Source organism: Phycodurus eques, chromosome 2 (assembly GCF_024500275.1).
Source record: "Phycodurus eques isolate BA_2022a chromosome 2, UOR_Pequ_1.1, whole genome shotgun sequence".
In the NCBI taxonomy this organism is placed as follows: domain Eukaryota; kingdom Metazoa; phylum Chordata; class Actinopteri; order Syngnathiformes; family Syngnathidae; genus Phycodurus; species Phycodurus eques.
Genome location: NC_084526.1, coordinates 20581967 through 20604483, shown reverse-complemented (window position 1 = coordinate 20604483; position 22517 = coordinate 20581967). Strand labels below are relative to the sequence as shown.

The following is a 22517-nucleotide window of genomic DNA, read 5'->3' as shown; positions in this document are numbered from 1 at the left end:
GAGTTTTGCAGGGGTTTTGTTAGGGATCCCCAAAATATATAAAGTATATTTCAAACAGCATACACAAATATTGTCTGTTTGGCTGTTAATTTAGGGCATCTGTGCCAGAAACCTTACATCGAGTGCTGGTATAGTACATACTGTATATGTTTTAAGCAACTTATTATATACAGTATAAACCTCAAGGCTTGCTCGGTTGTGGAAATTGTTCCTATTAAATAGAAGACAGGAATGTTGGAATCCTCCTGTCCTAATGTCAGAGTGCTGACATTAGGACATTACTCCCTATCATATCAATATGATAGGAAGTAAATACCAGGGCAATATCGCTGAAACCAGTAATAGCAATACTTTTTTTTCAATATTTAAGGTGGTCGCATCATCAAATTGAAACTAACGTATCCATCTCATTACAGTGGTATCAATATCAATACTGTTGGCATCAGTATTTGAATCTAACCTTCTGCATGGTACAGAGAGACGCAGTGTGTGGGGAAAAAATACCGCCAGGATTTTTTTTTTATGACCCTCTCGTTTTCAGAGTCAACTCCGCTGGTAACCACTTCCAGATGAAGGTGGGCTTCAGTGACGCTTTAAATGATTAAATTTAAAAGCGACATGCATTCACCATGGTACCAAGTGGAGAAAGCATGCAGATGGCAGGTAGGAGCTCGCCACTGTGATAAAAGTGATAAAAAAACAACAACAACACGATCTTCAGGCTTAGCTAAGGGTTCTGCTTTACCAAGTGACATTCTCGTTTCAGCTTTTCAAGTGTTTGCAGTGTTCCCCCACGATCCGCAAGTAATTGACACCCCCTCTAAAAGGTTTATAATTGCCTATCCATGCCACAAGATGGTGGCAAATAACTTTTTTTTCCTAACTGAAGCTCCTCAACTAGCTTCAACATAGTTCGCTGGCACCAAGATGCCACAAGATGGTTCCTAAGTAATAGTGTTATTGCTTTGCCCTTGAGCACAAAAGTGACAGCTTCACATACATTTTCCGCTCAGCCAGGTGGAATCTCCAAACCTTGGCAGAGGTATACACGCTACTATTCTACCGATGAAATTGAACCTATTATTAACAGTACAGGTTTATTGACGTCTTCATTGTAGCAGTTTCCTGCTATGTTTCACTTATGTACCTTAGCCGCTCCGATAGGAGAAAGCTTCCATTAGCTGGCATCATCATCTTCATCATTACCACATAAACTCACAGCCCACACACGTACGGCAAACCTGGAGCTTTGACCTCCACATACTGTAGACTCCTAAAGTATGCACTAGTGCCATGCGGTGAGGTTCATGGCGAGCACTGACATTACAGTCACATTTACAATTTATGAGCCAAGCAGAGTGGCCCGGCAGCCTGACATAAAAAAATTGATGAAACAAATATATCAGCATTTTTTTCCCCACACACATATTTGGCCAGAATGAACATTGCATTCGCGTACATCAACTTAGAGAGAGCATATTAGCAATCACAATTTATGTATCATTCATTAGGGTAATCATTAAATTACTAAGTGGTGTGCAAAAAAAATAAGTTTCACAAGCTAGTCCTCGGTGATGTCATTTTCTTTTTTAAAATTGATAATGCTAAGAAAGAGCAGGTTGTTTTCTCGCCTGATGTTTGAAGCAGATCGTAAAGCTCGAGTTCTGCTGTTACTTTATTATTTAAATCCAAGTTTTGATTTGTAGTCCAGTTTTGAAACATTTTCAAGGTTAGTGAAAAATGCAGAGGGCAGCTTTGTTTGTATGCAATGTGCACACAGAAATCTCACAAAAAGATCCCTGGTGGACTTTGTCCCCACCTTTCTGTTCTGAGTGCCGTCCTACGGAACACGGAGCATGCTTCCTAATTGTTTATGAAACAAAGCTGTCCTTTCATACTGTGTTGTGTGTTTTTGTTTGCACATTAAGGACAAAAGTCCTTTTTTTTTTTTTTTTTTTTTAATTTTTATTTAAAAAAGGCAATTTTTTTAATTTTCTTATTTCCATGTTCGGGTGAATCTGCAGCTGGGTACTAGTCTGGACTGAATGGGTGGCAACAATGGGAAAATGAAATCCCAGTATTAAGGGGAATAGCCTGTCAGCTGCATCCATCCATGCATTTTCTGAGCCGCTTCTCCTCACTAGTGTCGCGGGCTGTCAGCTACATATTGAGAACAAAAAAAAACCAAACAAAAAAAAACTGAACGAGTTCATTTTTGGAATGATGAACTTAGTTTAAACATTTTAATTATGAACTATGAACTGAACTAATTCATGTTTGGAAGGGTGAACTGAACTTCAAAGTAGTTCGCATGGAAAATGAACTTTCCCAAAACTGAAATCTTGAAAGAGTTTATAGTTTCATGTGGTCATCACAAAGTTGAAAAGTTCAGGCGTTTGTTTTGCTTGAAGTGACTTTCTGACTTCAAAAGTCATCCCGGTTCTTCCCGTAAGGAGCCTTGCGTGTTTTGTGGTCGCATGAAATTTCATCGACAAGTCCGATTTAGGAATCGAGAAATCACGCCGCATGTTTCCGTTGAGACGCGTTGTTGCTGTCCAAGTGGCCGTGGATAACCTGGTGTCAGCGTTTGTTTTACGAGGGGAACGTTTGACTGCTGCGATCGTGTCGTGCGAGGTGCGATGGATTTTATGCTGACACGGTAGAGCCGTATAATGCTTGCCACGTCACTAACAGCTCTTCATTGCTGCGTCTTTATTCTTTTTCCACTAGGGACTGTTACTGGATGATACGCTGAGGGGAATTTTTAAGCCCTTCACTGATGCTCTGAATGCTATGTGACCGTGAACTTTAAATGACATTTTATTACTTGGTTACTTGGTGCCAATTTCCACCACTGGCCGCAGCGGTGTGCGCTATCACAGAGCAACACGGTATCCCGCCATCAAAAACATTAGATGACAATTACGATTCCTTTCAACACAACAGGGTGGGAAAATTGAGTGTCAGGTATTAAACTTTGCACCCTCGTCCCTGCATTATACAAGTCTTACACGCAAGCCTCTTTTCAAACCGATGCCGCAAAACGATGCAGATAGAAGATTCGCAAATATTGCCTAAACTATGTGCGCTTTCACTTGGGATGGCGACAATTGCTTTCAGCACAAGACGGCGGATGAAAAAAAGCGAAGGCGTTGTGGAAAACAGTGAGCACTAGAGGTCCAACAGTGAATCGATTATCAAATTATTGACAACTATTTTGAGAATGGATTAATTGTTTAGGACTGCACGGTACCCGACTGGTTAGCACATCTGCCTCACAGTTCTGAGGATCCCGGTTTTTGCACATTGTGGGAGTGGTCCGGAACCTAACCCCCACGATAAACAAGGGATTACTGTATACTGTGCTGTAATTGCTTATAAATGCCACAATATGGTGGCAAAGGACTACTTTTATCTCAATGAAATTCCTCAATCCACTTGAAACTGTTTCCTTGGCACCAAGATGCTAGCAGATGGCAGCAAAGCAATAGTGTTATTCTTTTTGCCTGAGGCGAGTTTTTCAGCGAATAACGAATGGTAGGTTCCGAAAACAAAATCCACAAATAGGCAAATTTGCAAATTCCGAACCGCAAATATGCGGCGGTTCCATGCCCTCTTACACACAGGCATGGTCTCACTGCTTTGGCTTCTCTTACATCTCTGTTACTACATCCAAAAGTGAAAAATGCAGAGGGCAGCTTTATCTGTATGCTATGTTGAGCTTTTTTCCACACAGAAATCACACAAAAAGATCCCTGGCGGACTTTGTCCCCACCTTTCTGTTCGGAGTGCCGTCATACAGAACACGGAGCATGCTTCCAAATTGTTTATGAAACAAAGCTAACCTCTTTAGCATGAACTAGCCATCTAACGTTCCTCTCTTGGTCTCCCTCACAGAGTCCAGGCTGCGATGGATTCCTGGGCTCCGGGAAGGTGATAGACAAGTGCGGCGCGTGCGGCGGCACCGACGCCACCTGCCGGCTCGTGTCTGGATTCTTCCGCCGTTCTCTGACGAAAATCGGCTATCACAAAATAGCTGAGATCCCGCAGGGAGCAACCAAAATCAACGTCACCGAGATGGCCAAGAGCAGCAACTACCTAGGTGGGGGGGGAAAGGTTCTTGATTACATTCTTTCACAAAATGCCAAAGAAAAAGCTTGGAATACTTATGTCTACTAACTGTACACCACAGACAATGTCTTCATTCACATTTTGACATTCTTAAATGTCATACAAGTGTAAAAATAAGTCAACCACAGTCAATATATAATGGAGAATGTGGTGACAAAAAGCCAAAGAAAAAGCCCATATTGATTTTTTTATTGGCTGAACAAGCAATGTTGTAAGTTACATTTTGACATTCCAACTGTCAAAGAACAAACAAGTATAAAACTGTTAGTATGTAATGATAAATTTGAAAGAAAGCCAAAGAAAATTTATTTACTGTACGTTTTAAGTAACAGTTTAGGTTATAAATGTGTAAAATTAAGTGACCCACTGTCAATATACTGGATAATGAGAATATGTTTTGTAAGGGCAAAAAAGCCACAGAAAAACAAAGTAAAAGTCTAGACTTATTTTTTGTATTAACTGTACAGGCAATGTTTTAAGTCACATTTTACAATTCTCGACTTTAAAGTGGAAAAGTAAGTTAACCACTGTGTGTATATATAAGTAAGAATAAGTCACAAAATGCCAAGGAAAAGCCCACAATATTTTACATATCTACAGACAAAGTTTCCAGTTAGTACATTTTAACATTCCTTACTGTCATACAAGTGTAAAAATAAGATAAGCACGGTTGATGTATAATTACGAATGTGTTATTAAAAATTTGAAAAACATAATGGTTTTAGCATTTTAGTAGTAGAATTTAAGCATTCTTAACTGTCATACAAGTGTAAAAAGAAGTTAACCACAACTACTATCTAATTGAAAAAGAGCATTGTGAAATTGTACAAAAAGACAAAGAAAAAGCCAAGGACGTTTTTTTTTTTTTTTTTTTTAAATTAACGATGCAGGCAATGTTTTATCAAGCAATTAAACATTCTGAACTGTAATATAAGTTTAAAAATAAAAATTAGTGCTGGATCCAAACAAAAGGTCCCCTGGTTACATCATGTATGATGATGGTTTTAACTGTTAGTATTTTCTGCTATAGCCCTATTTTTATTTTTTTTTTCCAAGAATTTTACGACCTCAGAGGCATCTGACCCACTTCGAGGTGGCTCTTTATTTTGGAATAAGTAGCCGGATTTACATGGAGACTTTTTTCGTCATGCCGATTGAATTCATTCCGACCGAAGAAATCTGGCCACCTGCTTACTGTACGTGACGTTATCTAGTCTGATCGCGTGTATACATGCGCACTGCATGTAATTCGAACAGCCATGTGCCATACGCAGATCGATGTAAACATCAACTCATTTTGTTCAAGATGGCTGTCATTCGTTTATTTAGCACAGTAGTTGCGAATGCTTTTACATTTTTATTAAAACAACAGTTTGATTAAAACAAGTTAGAAGAAGTTAAAAACAAGATCTCAGTCTCATGCAAGCTCCTGGTGGAAGGCGCCATATTTACAAGTGCGTAAACGATGACGTCGCCGAGCATTTCCGTCAAGACGAAGCATGCACAGACAGACCCCCCCCCCGTGAAACCGAATGAAATTCCATTCGGATTCGGCCTGTTTATTTCGATTGAGGTGTTTATATGGAGTATTTTCATTCCGTTTGGGCTTCTAAAACATTTATAATCAGAATACAAGGTTCCATGTAAACCCCCTTAGTGTCTCCAAAGAAGCAAAAAAGCTTGAGCAGCTTGAATCAGATTGAATTCAAAATGAATATGTTTCCTACACAAGAAATATTGGAAGAGTCTACTTTGGCCTTCTTATGATGGATTAAATAGAAAAATATCAATAGATTAGAATTAATAATAATGAAGAAAAAAAAAAACATATAATAATCATAAAGAATCCCTAAAACCTAAAAAAAACAATTGATGCCTCTAAGAAAAATAAGGTTCCTGCTTTGGTACAACAATAATTACTTTCATGTTTTGAGTTGGTGTTGAACATTTTCTGAAACTGTTGGAATGCTGTTTAATAAGAGCGAGAACCCAGTTTAGTGGTGAGAGCCTAAATAGTCCCAAGCCCCCACCGGCCCCCACAATGAAAGTGCACACTTTCATTAAAACACTCACACGCCTTAACCACTCTTTTTTGTTTAATGAAGTTTTGAAAGTTCTTTGTAAATCAGAATCTAAAAAGGATCCGTCATGGAAGTTCACCAGAGCAGGCTGTGCAACATGTCATCCCATAGTACTGCAGTCTTAGTGAAGCAGCATGTTGCTCATTCCGAGTGAACAATTGTATGTTTGTGATCATCAAATTTGCTGCCTCGAATACTGCATTTCTGTGCAAATCTTAAAAGACAAGGTGCATTCCCATTCAAGTAATATAGAACAACAGGGTTTATAATGGATTTTTCATGAGCAAACCCATCCCACATATTCCCTGAGTGGGTCTCTTTTCTGGACCCTAATGTGCTTTTACCTTGTCCAAACAGTCTTTTACAAGTCTAATGTTACACTCCTAATGCATTTGTAATGGGCTTCCTGTGCTTAATCCACTGGGTTTTGGGCTAAAAATGGTTGGCCAACAAAAAAGGATTCCGTTTTAAAAGTTAGTGACATGCTCCCCTAAAGTTGCGCTACTCCGCATTTGAGCGATATTTTCCTATGCCTCAAAAGGCCTGATTGCTGCACATTGGGCTTTTTCTTTTTTCCCAACGCTTATTCCAAACGAAGGAGCAGTCTCAATAAAGGCTGTTGAAAGAAATACGAATGTACACCGAAAGTGATGCGAAGTAAGGGGGCTTGATCAAAGTTAACATGGACTATTTTATTAGAGGGGTTTATTTTCGTTTTACATCGGTTAACTTCTTTTTACCTTTTGTCATTTATCCATCCATGCATTCATTTCCTACCGCTTATCCGAGGTCGGGTCGCGGGGGCAGTAGCTTCAACAGGGACGCCCAGACTTCCCTCTACCCAGCCACTTCAGTCCAATTACAAGACAGTTGTAGAATTATTTTTACACACATCTTTTTTTTTTACATATATACAGTTATCTTTACACTTGTGTTTAAATTATTTTCTTTTTAATTCTGAAATTTTACTTCTTTCCTACCCCCTCTAATGTATAGTCCCATGATTTCTTCTGTGGAAAAAAAATTCAAAATCCGAACAAATTGTGGGTTGACCAGCATTTACCCCTTGAGAGATTTTGCAGTTAATTGATCGCTCTCCCGCAGCGCTCCGAAGCCGATCGGGACGGTCCATCATCAACGGGAATTGGGCAATCGACCGGCCGGGCAAGTATGAGGGCGGGGGCACCGTGTTCACTTACCGGCGACCCAATGAAATCAGCAACACCGCTGGCGAGTCCCTCCTCGCCGAGGGGCCCACCAATGAGATCCTGGAAGTTTATGTGAGTTGAGAACAGAATTGCACATCGAGTATTCCCATTCCTTGACACTCATGATAGGAATTCTCTACTTCCCTCAGATGATCTTCCAGCAGCCCAACCCAGGGGTTCACTATGAATACGTGGTCACGTCGGAGACACCACAAGGTAAACAATACCCCCAGTACCACAGGTCACATTACGTGACTTACTGCCACACTTGCCCAGTACATTATGGCATTACCCAGCATGCACTGCACTTACTCAATTCAATCAATGTCTTAGGGAACACCGTGAACGAGCAGGAGGTGGGGCACGACGATTCCCAACAGGGGAACTACGACCCGGCCGGCAGGGGGAAGTACCCACCTCATCGCCACGAGAACCAGGTGCCGCGCCGCCAACGGGAATACAGCTGGAAAATGGCCGGCACCAGCGAGTGCAGCACCTCCTGCGGCAAAGGTGAGATGATTTAAAAAAATTTTTGGGAGTCATACAGTTTGCTTTTGATGTCAACATAATGTTTATGAATTGACTCTAGTCATAAAAAGTTAGGGATAGAGTGGACCCCCACATATCCTTGGTTTGGCACCTGTGAATTCACCTATTAAGTGATTTTTAAACATATATATTTTTTAATGTTCTTCTTTTGGACCAGGGGAAACCCGCAATTTTCGAAGAAAAAGCTTAAATGAGTTAGACGTGCATTAAAAAACTTAGACTAGCAGAGCGTTCACCTGTAAAGGTTTCAACCTGAAATTTCACATGAAAGCCCAACATCAACAAGTATTATGGCATTCATAATGTGATGTGTAGGTTTCAGGCATCCCGTCTTCCATTGCATCCACCGGCTAAACCAGGTCCAAGTCGAGGACATTTTGTGTGACGGGAAACCAATGCTGCAGGAGGAACCATGCAACCTGCAGGCCTGCCCCGCATTGTGAGTCAACACTCAGCCCTCTATTTCATGTCTCTATTTTTATTTATTGTTTTTCCTTTCTTTATAATGCTGTATTTCTTCAAATATTGTATGCATTGTTATTTATATAAATAAATATTATAATACCGTAGGTGTATATTACCATCGTATACGGTGTGTGTATATATATATATACACATATACATACATATATATACATACATATATATATATATGGCGGCACGGTGGACAACTGGTTAGAGCGTCTGCCTCACAGTTCTGAGGTCCGGGGTTCAATCCCCGGCCCCGCCTGTGCGGAGTTTCCACGTTCTCCCCGTGCCAGCGTGGGTTTTCTCCGGCCACTCCGGTTTCCTCCCACATCCCAAAAACATGCACGGTAGGTTAATTGACAACTCTAAATTGCCCATAGGTGTGAATGTGAGTGCGAATGGTTTTTTTTTTCTATGTGCCCTGTGATTTGCTGGCGACCAGTTCAGGGTGTACCCCGCCTCTCGCCCAAAGATAGCATGGATAGGCTCCAGCACACCCGCGACCTTAGTAAGGATAAGCGGGTCAGAAAATGGATGGAGAGAGAGAGAGAGAGAGACAGAGAGAGAGACAGAGAGGTAGGTAGAGTAGCCAAATATTGTACTCAAGTAAGAGTACTGTTAGTTTAGAATAATATGACTCAAGTAAAAGTAAAAAGCAGTCGTCCAAATATTTACTTGAGTAAGAGTAAGGAAGTGCTCAATGAACCTGCCCCCATTTAAATTTGAAACTGCCCAAAAAACAACAGCACATACATTGGGCCCAACAGAAACATGATTTGTTTTATTCACTTAAATGACTTCATGAAGAAGTTGTTTTCTCAAGTTAGAAGTGGGCTGAAATATCCAAGTTTGGGAAGTCACAATTTAAGAGTTTCATGACAAAGCTGTTGTTTTTCGAAGTCTGTAAAGTAAACACACTCGCGCGGCTGTTCTTCCCCCCCCCCCCAAAAAAAAGATTGGCTCGCAAAGGCAATCTGCCCAGTCATGCCTTGTGTCGTTTGACTGGTGGACTTGAGTCAAACGCCACTGTGGTAACGTTCAATTGCCGCAATGGGAGCCCTATGGGGAAGTCGAAGATGCAGTCTAAAAATAGACACGCACACGCAAGGATGGCTAAATAAAAGTAGCGATCGGCATGTCGATCATTGTAACGGGGTAAAAGTATTGATCCTTCTTCACATAAATACTCAAGTAAAAAGTACATTTAAAGTACTCTGACAAGTACAGTTTATTGAAAATGTTATTTGCGTTACTACCCACCTTTATATACATTTATCTCCATCGATCCACTTACTGTACCGCTTATCCTCACTAGTGTCGCGGGCGTGCTGGAGCCTATCCCAGCTATCTTCGTGCGAGAGGCGAGGTACACCCTGAACTGGTTGCCAGCCAATTGCAGGGCACATACAAACAAACAACCATTCGCCCTCACATTCACACCTCCGGGCAATTCAACCACCACGCATGTTTTTGGGATGTGGGAGGAAACCGGAGTACCTGGAGAAAACCCATCCAGTCATCTATACCGGGTGATTGAAAAGTAACTCCCAATATGTGTAATGCATGGAGTTTTATTTAAAATTCGATATGGGCGCCAGCATTAGCCACCAGTTTCTCAAGCCACTTGGGAACTGCATTAACTGGTTTCACAAGGAACTCTTCTGGGATGTAAGACATAACTTGTATTCGCCCTTCAGGTTCTTCCAAAGTCGTTGGTTTGGTAGTTCCCTCAAATATTGAATGTTGTATTTTCCATTTTACACTTGAGTTTATGTCTTCATTTCTTGAAGTCTTGGTGCCCTTTGCACAATATTTGTTGCACCGGACTATTGTTCTCGTCTTTTCACAATTGTCCAAAAAAAAAATAATAATAATGTAGCGGCATTACCAGATTAGTAGCAACCTTTTATTGCGATATAGTGACTGTTGTTGTTTTATTTTTTTTCCTCAATGTCTTTATGTTTCAAAAGTATTCTCTCTCAATTGACTGTTGTCATACTAGAGTGGCTCCAACTCCCGGAGACAAATTTGTTTTATATGCGGTCTAGTATTGATTTGTTTTTGACATACTTGGCGATGAAAGATGATTCTGATTCTGATTCTGATGTGAGTCCCGGGATGCACACGTCATAGAAACAATGAGTTCCAGCCTTGGAAAAATGAGTCCCTTAAATTTGTCATCACAGCATATAGATACAGTAATCCTCCGTCCGCTACATCATGGTTCTTGCTTCACGGTCCTGGTATATTGCAGATTTTTATTGCAGTTGTTACTCTATCTTTTATACTGTTTGTACAATATTTTTGTTATCCATTGCTATTGCGCTCTCTTTTTTTCAAAATTTCTTGGCCTGCCATGATAGCAAATGATATATTCTAAAAAAAAAAAAAAAAAAAAAAAAAAAACCTTTCACGGTAAACGATAGCATTGTTGAATTATTAATTATTATTATTATTTTTTTAAATGCCACTGATCTAAGGATATTAGAGCATGATAAAGAATTGTACACATCTTACAAATTCTGCCCTGGTAATCAAACATGAGCACAACTGTGAAATGTTCTCTCATTTCCTAAATAAAAGTACGCCTCAATTTCACAATAAGAGCAATTAAATAGAGAGTTATATGTGTTCAACTAAAGTGCTGAACTTAAGAAAAACAAAGTTTGTATCCCCTTTTCTGTTTGGCATCTTGACACAACAGTGAAGCCTCAAACAATTTTACATATTTTAATTAAACAATTCTGAACAACTGAACCATTTTAGAGGTTATGTTTGTTCAAAACCTTTGTTTTCTTTCATAATGGCGTTACACATAGATGCACTTCCCACTGAGAAGCATAAATAAAAATGGCACTGACCGTTTCATTTTAAGCGCCATTTTCTTCCTTTATCAGTCTTTTTATGATCTTTCTCCGTCTTTAACTCAACTTCCACGCTGATTCTCTTTCTCTCTACCCTGCTACGTTTCTCCTCTTCTTTGTCTGAGCTGCCTCGGAATCAGCGATTAAGGCCTGAGATGGAGATTTGATTTCCCAAAGGGGGTGGCTGAACTCACATGTGATTGGTCGGTATGGTTCATCACTACCTTAAAGCCTGTAATATGTTGCAGCGACCTGTATGTCTTGAATCATACCCTTTCTTTTTTGGCTATGCTGTGTGTACATATGGCACTGCTTCTGGGTCCGGATGCGAAGCGTGGTCCGCCAGTTAGTGACCTCTGTATGTCGCCACGATCGCTTGAGCCAGAGCGAGCTGTTTAGCTCGCTAGCTAGTTAGTTCACAGGGTTCCCTAAAGTGTCCCACGTGTGTGCATCTACGGAGCCAAAGCCGTTTCGCCAGTGGCTCGCTGCATCGTGAGCGGTGTGCTAGATGAACAACAATGAAAACTTACCTAAAAAAAAGTATCGTGCCCCATTGTATTTATGAAACGATATCCCACCCTACTAGCATCAAGACAAGACGCGTACTGTTAGTGGACAATGATTCGCTGAAGCACTTCAGCAACACACACATAAGCAATGAGTAAGGGTAAGCAATGCTGTGCTTCTGTGGACGCAGAGTCACCATGCATTGTGCGCCCCTGCTTATGCCGGACGCACATCAAACAAGATCTACTAGAAATATTTAACGTAGTACATATATCATGAACTCTATTAATTGAATTCATTGTTATTACTTGTGGGGGTGAATATTTAAAATCTAATCTCAACTGTATAATGTCCTTGTGATTATCTCTTGCCTTTTATCAGCTGGGACATTGGCGAGTGGTCGGAATGCAGCAAGACGTGCGGTCTGGGCACGCAGCAGCGTCAGGTCCTGTGTCGCCAGACCTATGCCAACCACACCCACAACGTGCACGGCAGCCGCTGCAGGCACCTGGAGCGGCCTGAGACCGCCGGCACCTGCCAGACCAAGATCTGCAGCGAGTGGCACATCCGCTCGGAGTGGAGCGCCGTGAGTGACGGCTGTCAATCATCGCAAGGATGATTGATTGTGGGCTTCATTCATGGTGGTAAATTACGTCTCTGCAGTGCTCGGTGCCATGCGGGTTGGGCCAGAGGTGGCGGGAGGTCCGCTGCGTCAGCAACGTGGGGGACTTTGTCCCCGACACAGAGTGCAACATGAACCTGAGGCCAGTCCACGTGGAGAACTGTGACAGGGGGGCCTGCGCCAAGAGCTGGTTCTACACAGACTGGGGCACCAAGGTATCTCTCGCCTGCAAGGGACACTTCATTAGTCAAATCTACTACACGAGCCGACTCAACAAATTCTGCATTTACAAAAATAACTAGATTTTTTTTTTAAACAACTACAAATGCATGTTGGTAGACAATAGGGTTGCAAAGGGCTGGAAAATATCTGGTAAATTTCCATGGAAAGTATAGTTGGGGAGGAGGCACGGTAGATGACTGGTGAGCACATCTGCCTCACAGTTCTAAGGACCTGGGTTCAAATCCGGCCTCACCTGTGTGGAGTTTGGATGTTCTCCCCGTGCCTGTGTGGGTTTTCTCCGGGTACTACGGTTTCCTCCCACATCCCAAAAAACATGCGCGGTCGGTTAATTGGCAACTCTAAATTGCCCATAAGTGTGAATGCGAATGGTTATTTCTTTATATGTACCCTGCAATTGGCTGGCGACCAGTTCAGGGTGTACCCCGCCTCTCGCCCAGAGTCAGCTGGGATAGGCTCCAGCACGCCCGCAACCCATGTTAGCATGAGCGGTACGGAAAATGAATGAATGAATGAGTTTAGCTGGGGAATTTTGGATTTACCGTTTTCAAGCATAAATGTAAACAGTTTTTTGACATTTTAATATATTAAATTGTAAGTAGTACTTTATCAAATTTTGTATATTTTATGGAACTATCAATTCTTTCTTTGAAGAACAAAAACATCTATGTTGAGTTAATGATTACTCACCCCCCTGATTCAACCCATTCAAAAATGATCAGAAACGCACCCTACATTGATTTTCGATTTAAAAAATATGAGTGAAAATGAATGAATTATGAGGAAAATTACTAATCATGTATTTGAATTAGATTTGTGTTTTGTTTTTACAAAAAAAAAAAAACTACTGTAGGGAAAATGAACCATCAAATAATTCCAAAATAGTATCTTTATTGTAATATGCGGTCTAGTAATGATTGTAATGTTTACGTCTGTAATTACATGTTCTAAAGTAGTTTTCAATTAATCTATAATGACAAAAATTTGCTGCTGCTATGAATGCAATGAATTCAAATTTCATTTTTAAGTAATCACTTCACTTTAAATACACATCATTTCCCTCCACTAATTGGTTGTAATTACCTTCACTTTGACTGATACCACCATATGTTGTGGTAGGTACCACATTATGCCTACAGAGTAGATGTAGCATCTGCAAAACTAACGTTTTCATTGACGTTTAAAGAGACAGCGGTGCGTTGCCGTTATTTCTCTTCTAGTGTTCTGCTGAGTGTGGGATGGGTGTACGAACGCGGGGCATCTTGTGCCTGACCAATCACATGAGCAGCTTCCCTCTAGAGGGTTGTGGTAGTGAGCGGCCCCCCGACTCTCAAGTGTGCAACACAGGCCCTTGCGACAACGCCATGGAGTGGTTCACCGGCCCCTGGAGTCAAGTATGAACAACTGAACTTACAGGTAGGATGAACATGTGACTTTTGAAGTAACATCAATATTGCGTGTCTTCCAGTGTTCTGCAGAGTGCGGTGCTGGCAGCCAGCAGCGGGCGGTGGTGTGTCTTACGAGGTCACACGACGTCGTGGCCGTGGCGCCCCAGTACGAGTGTTCGTCGCTGGAGAGACCGCTCAGCCGGCAGAGCTGCAACGTGAAAGCCTGCGGAGCAAAGTGGTACTACACAGACTGGAGTGCTGTGAGTGATGCCCTGCATACTATCCATCCATCTATTTTCAACACCACTTATCCTGGTGAGGGTCGGGGGGCGCTGGAGCCTATCCCAGCTGACTTCGGCGAAAGGCAAACTACACCCCGAACTGGTCACCAGTCAGTCGCAGGGCACATATAGACACGGACAACCATTCACACTCACATTCACGTGTGTCCTGGGTTGTCTCCGGGGTTTCCTCCTGGAGGCCCTGGAGGCATCCTAATCAGATGCCTGAGCCACCTTTTGGCTTAGTTCCTTCTTCAGGACAACAGACCGATACAAAATCCACATCTCTGCAGACGCTGCACCGATCCGGCTGTCGATCTCTCGTTCCATTCTTCCCTCCATTCTCCTGAACAAGACCCCAAGATATTTGAACTCCTCCACTTGGGGCAGGATCTCATCCCCGACCTGGAGAGGGCACTCCACCCTTTTCCAACTGAGAACCATGGTCTCAGATTTGGAGGTGCTAATTTTCCTCCCAGCCGCTTCACACTCGGCTGCGAACTGCTCCAGTGAGAGTTGGAGATCACAGCTTGATGAAGCCAACAGAACCTCATCTTCTGCAAAAAACAGAGATGCAAAACTGAGGCCACCAAACCGGATCCCTTCTATGCCTCGGCTGCGCCTAGAAATTCCGTGTATAAACGATATGAACAGAATCGGTGACAAACGGCAGCCATGGCGGAGTCCAACCCTCCCCAGAAACGAGTCTGACTTACTGCCGGCAATGCGGACCAATCTCTGACACCCGTCGTACAGGGACCGACCAACCCGTATCAGGGGGTTCGGTACCCAGTACTCCTGAAGCACCCCCTACAGGACTACCCGAGGGACATGGTCGAACGCCTTCTCAAAGTCCATAAAACAGAGAAAGAAAAACTGAAATATCATCCATCCATTCATCCATTTTCTGAGCCGCTTCACCTCACTAGGGTCGCGGGCGTGCTGGAGCCTATCCCAGCTATCATCGGGCAGGAGGCGGGGTACACCCTGAACTGGTTGCCAGCCAATCGCAGCTGAAATATCACACAGCCATAATTATTCAGACCCTTTGCTCAATATTTAGTAGAAGCACCCTTTTGAGCTAATACAGCCATGAGTCTTTTTGAGATGCAACAGGTTTTTCACACCTGGATTTGAGGATCATCTGCCATTCCTCCTTGCAGTTCCTCTCCACTTCTGTCAGGTTGGATGGTGAATGTTGGTGGGCAGCCATTTTCAGGTCTGTCCAGAGATGCTCAATTGGGTTTAAGTCAGGGCTCTGGCCGGGCCATTCAAAAACAGTCACGGAATTGTTCTTAAGCCACTCCTTCGGTATTTTAGCTGTGTGCTTAAGGTCATTGTCTTTTTTTAAGGTGAACCTTCAGCCCAGTCTGAGGTTCTGAGCACTCTGGAGCAGGTTTTCGTCCAGGATATCCCAGGCACGGGGAGAACATGCAAACTCCATACAGTCGTGGCTGGGATTTGAACCCCGGTCCTCAGAAATGTGAGGCGGATGTGCTCACCAGTCGACCACCGTATTTGCATTTGTATTTCCGTTTTTGTCTTCAAGGAAAGTAATTTGTTGGCTAATGTCAGTGGTGGGACGGCAGCCCTCGAACGACCAGCCGCCACTGCTCACCACTGAAATGATAACAGTTTATAAACTAATTGAATCACAGGTCTTAAAACCACCCAAAATACAGTCCCCTCCAAAAGTATTGGAACGGCAAGGTCAATTCCTTTGTTTTTGTTGAAAACTGAAGACATTTGGGTTTCAGATCAAAAGATGAATATGAGACAAAATTTCAGAATTCCAGCTTTTATTTCAAGGTCATCTAGATGTGTTAAATAACTCAGGACAGACCACCTTTTGTTTGAAGCCACGCACTTTTCAAGTGAGCAAAAGTATTGGAAAAGACATTATTAAATTCACTTAAAGTGAATAACATTTAATATTTGGTGGCACAACCCTTACTTGCAATAACTGCATCAACCCTGCGACCCATTGACAGACATTCTTCATTTGAAATGCCTTTCCAGGACTTTACTGCAGCCTCTTTCAGTTCTTGTTTGTTTCTGAGGGTTTCACCCTTTAGTCTCCTCTTCAGAACCCAAAATACATGCTCTATTTGGTTAAGGTCCGGTCTGACCTACCACTTTTTCTCCCTGATGAAGTCCTTTGTTGTGTTGGCAGTGTGTTTTGGGTCATTGTCTTGTTGCATGATGAAGCGTCTCATGATTAGTTTGGATGCATTTTTCTATAAAGTGCCAGACAAAATGGTTTTGTCAATTTCAGAATTCGTTCTGCTGCTACCATCATGAGTTACATCATCAATAAAGACGAGTGAACCCGTTCCGGAAGCAGCCATGCGAGCCCAAGCCATGACATTACTTCCATCATGCTTCACAGATGAGCTTGTGTGTTTTGGATCATAAGCAGATCCTTTCTTTCGCCATACTTTGGCCTTTCCATCACTTTGGTAGAGGTCAATTATTGGTCTCATCAGTGCATAAAACTTTGCTCCCAAACTTTTGGGGCTCATCTCAGCACTTCTCTGCAAAATCCAATCTGGCCTTCTGATTCTTTTTGCTGATGAGTGGTTTGCATCTTGTGGTATGGCCTGTATATTTCTTCTCTCGAAGTCTTCTTCAAACAGGGGATTGTGATCCCCTCACCCTTGCCCCGTGGAGGTTGGTAGTGATGTCACTGACTGCTATCTTTGGGTGTTTCTTCACAGCTCTCACAATGTTTCTGTCATCAATTGCTGTTGATACCCTTGGCCGACCTGTTCGATGTCTGTTGCATCAGTAGTTTCTTTCTTTTTCAGGACAAATTGTTGTATTGGCTATGCCCAATGTTTGTGCAATAGCTCTGACCGATTTTCACTCTTCTCTCAGCTTCACAATGGTTTGCTTTTCTCCCATAGACAGTTCTCTGATCTTCATGTTTGCTTAACAGCAAATGCAGTTTTCACAGGTGAAACCCAAAGCCAAAAACAAGCACTATCTAATGTTTAAGAACTCAATCTAAAAGGAAACACCTGAGCAACTAGAAACACCTATGAGCCACATGTTCGAATACTTTTGCTCACTTGAAAAGTGGGTGTGTTCAAACAAAAGGTCCCTTGTCATGAGTTGTTTAATACATCTAGATGTAAATACCATGAAATAAAACCTGGAATCCTGAACTTTTGTCTCATATCCATCTTTTGATCTGAAACCCAAATGGCTTCAGTATACAACAAAAAACAAAGGATTTGACCTTTCCGTTCCAATACCTTTGGAAGGGACTGTATATGTATTTCATGCAGAAGTAGTTTCATGAGGACAGATATTTAAAGCGTAAATTTAGAGGTTTATTAAATGTCACTTTCTGGTCCATGCAGTGCTCCAAAACATGCGAGGGAGGATTTCGTGTGCGTGAGGTGCGTTGTCTATCCGAAGACATGCAGTCCAGCACCGGCTGTGAGGAACGGCTCAAACCGGCCGAACGGGAAGACTGCAACCCTGAACCTTGCATACCTCAAATAGGTCGGTCCTAAAAAGGGGCACCAATTAGTTTGCGTTATTCGGTCTCTGATCTCTGTGACGTTCCCATTGCAGACGAGCACTGCAAAGACGAGTACTACAACTGCAACGTGGTGGTCCAGGCTCGCCTGTGCGTCTACGACTACTACAAGAAGACTTGCTGCGCATCGTGCTCGCGCCACCCTCACAGACACTCGGTGGTCCACAGGGGACGCAGCTAATGCTCGTTGGGACAGGAAGTAGAAACATTTGCGTGCTGGAAAGGACCGGAAACCGCTCACCAGATGGACGGGACAAATCGAGGAAAAAGCAACATGGCACCTGTTAATCTATTCAGTTATTGGTCGGAGCTGTCCTGATGATGTATTCAAGAACACTGGGATTTTAGATGTATCCCATTTGGAGTCTACAAAGTCCAGCCTCCACAACCAGCTGACAACTAGCTAGCGAACTACCTGACTGACGAGCCAACTATTTGACCATTTAAATGACTAACTAGCAACCTAAACAACTAACTCACTACCTTAACTAGTTGACAAACTAATGTCTGACGTACTAACTAGCAAACAAAATTAACTATTTTACTTACTTTAACTATTTGTCTAATTATTTGACTGATTGACTAACAAACTGCTTAGACACCTAATTTAACACCATCAAGTAGTTAACTGACGAGCGAGCTATCACACTATTTTACAGATTAACTAGCTAGCTGGTAGACTGACTGTCTAACGCTCTCTTACTAATTGACTAAGTCAATTAATGAAATATTTATCTGACTGCTAAATTAGTTCAATAGCTAACCAATAATTATTTTACTATTTCATGAATAAATAGCTAACTTTAACTATTTAACAAACGAACGAACTTACTATTTTAAGTGTTTGCCTGACTGCCAGGATAGCTAACTAACTTTTTAATTCCACCAATATGTAAATATAAATTTAGTCTAAATGAGTCTTTGTGTGACGTTTGTCTATTGGGATTCATTGATTGGCTACTATTTGGTTGGAACTCTGTGGAACTCCAGACTTTGAGACACTTTATAATGCGTGAAATTAAAATTTTGGATTTCCCAGTTTTCTTAAATGCAGCATCACAATCTTTAAGATGAAAAGCAGACAAAAGCAAACGCACATGGACACTCCTGACTTGAATGTAAATATCTAAGCTTGTTTAATTTTTATTTGTTAAAACGACTGTTTAAGAACACTATTTATTTATGCATCTCTCCATGGAGAAAATGCTGTTAAAAATATTTGTTTTGCTTTCGCTTATGTACCAATGGTGGCCTCCTGGTATATTGCTCCCAAATATTAATGTTCAATTCCCGGGGGGAGGTTGCATTCCAAAATGCTGGAACTGCTGCGCCATGGATTACCATACATCTTTGCTCCATTAACTTATTCACCAACCCTTTTCCCCTCCCTTCTGAGCACACAGCTATAAATATACTGTATATTATGATACGTTCAGGGACCTTCATACTCTTGTTGAAAACACGTTTTGGCTCTTTAAAAAATACCAGTAATGGACTGACGTACTAATTAGATAGCTCGCAAAGTAACCATTTTCCTTTAACTATTTGACTGTCTAGCTAACCCCAAAACATATATATGTATACATATTTGTGTGTAAATAAAATAGTATACGTATAGAATATAGGGCACACTTTCCCTGTGTGACAAGAGTGGCATCTAGTGGCCATTATCAGCAAGTGCACCCTGTGAATGATAAGACAACAGCCATCCATCCATATTTGCAAAAATTAAATTTTATTCATTTGTACAGCATTTGTTTTGTGTATTTTAATACTAATTCATGTAAATGTTTGTGTTCAACTGCATCATGATCAAACTTGTATGTGTTCATCCTGTGTTGGTTGATTGTTTAGTTTTATTATGTATAGAGAGTTGTGGATCAACATTTTTGGCTGGACACGAGCGGGCTGAAAGGTTTGTCAGAGTTGCTCATAAAGGCCTCAATCTCATCCACGTTCCTTGGCACACAGGTAAGCAGCTCAATGCCGTCCGCGGTGACGGCAATGTCGTCTTCGATGCGAACCTGCCAAGATGGTTTAAATGGGACACAATCAATGGAAACACACTAAATGTTTACACACAACATAAACATTATACTTATTAGCATGAAACACAATAGAGTGCAGACCAAGGAATTGGGATTCCAGGATTGACTTCAATTCCTGCATCCGCAAAGCTGGCATGTTAACTTCCGGTTGTCAACGTTTAAATTCACAACAGTGTTGCTGCTGAGAGCTATCTCCTCTCCTTTGACAGCACAAACCCCAATTCTAATGAAGTTGGGATATAGTGTAAAACACAAAAACAATACAATGATTTGCAAATCTTTTTCAACCAAAATTAAGTTACAAAGACGGACGGTATTGCTTTTTAGCAAATAATCTCTCATTTTGAAATTGATGCCTGCATCACGTTCCCAAAAAGCTGGGAGAGGGGAAACAAAAGACTGGGAAAGCTGAGCAATGCAAAAAAAAATAAAAATAATATCTAATCCTTTTTGGAACATTCCACAGGTGGAACAGGTTAATTTGGAAACAGGTGAGTGTCATTATTGGGTATAAAAGGAGCTGCTGCTCACTAGCAATGATGGGGTGAGGTTCATTTTGTGAACAACTGTGTGAGCAAATACTCCAACAGTTTAAGATCAATGTTTCTCAACGTACAATTGCAAGGAATTTAGGGATTTCATCATTTACGGTCCATATCATCATAATATGATCGAGAGACACTGAATGCCTGAGAAACTTCGATCCCTCAGGCGGCTCTGCATTAAAAACCGGCATCATTGTGTAAAGGACATTGCCACATATGCACTTAAAAAAAAACAACAATCTCAGTTAACACAGTTCATCGCTTCATCTACAAACGCAACTTAAAACTCAACCATGCAAAGCGAAAGCCATATGTCAACAACACCTCAGAAATGCTGCCAGCTTCTCTGGGTCCGAGGTCATTTGGGATGGATGATATAAAGTGGAAATGTGTGCTGTGGTCTTAAACTAAATTACATTATAGTCAAAGGACTAAAACAAAATTTGCTATCAAAATTAACACTGGTTGCTACATCTACAAATGCAAGTTAAACTCTACCATGCAAAACAAAAGCATACCCAGAAATGCCTCTGTCTTCTCTGGGCCCGAGGTCATCTGAGATGACCACATTTCAAATTGCTTTTGGAAATCATGGACATTGTGTCCTCATGGCATGGGTAACATGTGGTAGCATCATTTATGCTGAAAGGTACATATGCAAGCTGGCATCCAAGCAACTTCTTTTTCAGGGACATCCCTGCTTATTTCACCAAGACAATGCCAAGCCATATTCTGCATGTGCTATAACAGTGTAGTAAAAGAGTGGGGACAATAAACGGGAGCAGCAGCCCAAACCTGTCTCCCATTGAAAATGTGTGGTGCATTATGAAGTGCAAAATACGACAAAGGAGACAGCGGACTGTTGAGCAACTGAAGTTGTATAAAAAGCAGGAATGGGAAAGAATTTCACCTAAAAAGCTTCAACAATTAGTGTCCTTAGTTCTCAAACACTTTTTGTTGCTAAAAGGAAAGGTAATGTAACACAGTGTTAAACATGCCCCTGTCCAAATGTTTTTGGAATGTGTTACAGGCATCAAATTTGGATGGAAAATTTAATTCACCAAAAACAACAACGAAGTTATCAGTTTTAACAATAAATATATTGTCTTTGTAGTGTATTCAATTGAGTATAGGTTGAAAAGGATTTGCAAATCATTGTATTCTGCATTTTATTATGTCCCAACTTCATTGGAATTGGGGTTTATACTAGCACCAAACTATAGACTATAGCTATTGAACAATCCCAGGTTATCACACATTCAATGACAGAGGTTATCATTCAGTCAGATAGTATCCCAGTAGCTTGTAAAATGTTGACAGCGGAAACTGTCATGACGGCTGACCTTTACACTGGAAATTCTTTATGCGGATGCACGGCTGACAACAACTGACAACAAGCAAGCTAACTACTTTATCAACTAACTATTTGACTGATTACCTCACCAATGAAATATTTGACTGACTGACTAATTAGTCAGGTCACGAATTGTTCTGGGTAGCTACATAAACTACTTAACGGTTTGTTCACTCATCCAACCATCTTACTAACTAGCTGACTCACTCATTAGTTAACAGGTTAGCTAGTCAACTATTTGACTAACTTCCCAACTAACCTAGTAACCAACCAACCAAATCACATTACACATTTTTCGAACTATATAAACTAGCTATCTAACTTACTTTAACACGGGACGACGAACTAACTAGCTAGCTAGCTAAGTTAAGCTATTTGACTAACTAACATCAACCACTTGACCGAATTATTTACTAGCTAAGAAGCTAAATACCTCAGTAACTTCAACACATTTGACTGACTTAAGTAGTTTGGTCTCTAACTGACTAACCACCTTACTGTATTTGACTCACAAGCTGGCAAGCAAGCTAAGCAAACTCAGTAGGTCAAATATCAAATATTTCATATTTGACTAACTACCCAAGTAACTATTTGACTTACTGACTAGATACCTAGAGAGTAATTAACACAGTAACGACAGCTTGACTAGCTAGCTACTTATCTAAACGACTTTAAAGTGCCCCA

The 22517-nt window shown here is 41.4% G+C and overlaps 2 protein-coding genes across 3 annotated transcripts in view; one reads left to right on the top strand and one right to left on the bottom strand.

The window, feature by feature from the left end:
* The window catches only part of LOC133397965 (thrombospondin type-1 domain-containing protein 4-like), a 40877-nt gene extending 21243 nt beyond the window's left edge, over positions 1–19634 (top strand). The window contains exons 7-17 of one of the 2 annotated variants that reach the window (XM_061669470.1): positions 3898–4102; positions 7317–7492; positions 7570–7636; positions 7754–7930; positions 8285–8408; positions 12190–12394; positions 12472–12645; positions 13891–14064; positions 14139–14318; positions 17705–17849; positions 17922–19634. In XM_061669470.1, the coding sequence (XP_061525454.1) occupies positions 3898–4102; positions 7317–7492; positions 7570–7636; positions 7754–7930; positions 8285–8408; positions 12190–12394; positions 12472–12645; positions 13891–14064; positions 14139–14318; positions 17705–17849; positions 17922–18067 (1773 nt within the window). In that variant the 3' untranslated portion in view covers positions 18068–19634. Of the gene's footprint in view, positions 1–3897; positions 4103–7316; positions 7493–7569; positions 7931–8284; positions 8409–12189; positions 12395–12471; positions 12646–13890; positions 14065–14138; positions 14319–17704; positions 17850–17921 lie in introns of both variants that reach the window. The other variant, XM_061669461.1, reaches the window with a different exon arrangement.
* The window catches only part of pepd (peptidase D), a 38078-nt gene continuing 35161 nt past the window's right edge, over positions 19601–22517 (bottom strand). Inside the window, exon 15 of the mRNA XM_061669482.1 lies at positions 19601–19910. Coding sequence (XP_061525466.1) covers positions 19767–19910 — 144 coding nt within the window. The 3' untranslated portion in view covers positions 19601–19766. The remainder of the gene's footprint in view (positions 19911–22517) is intronic.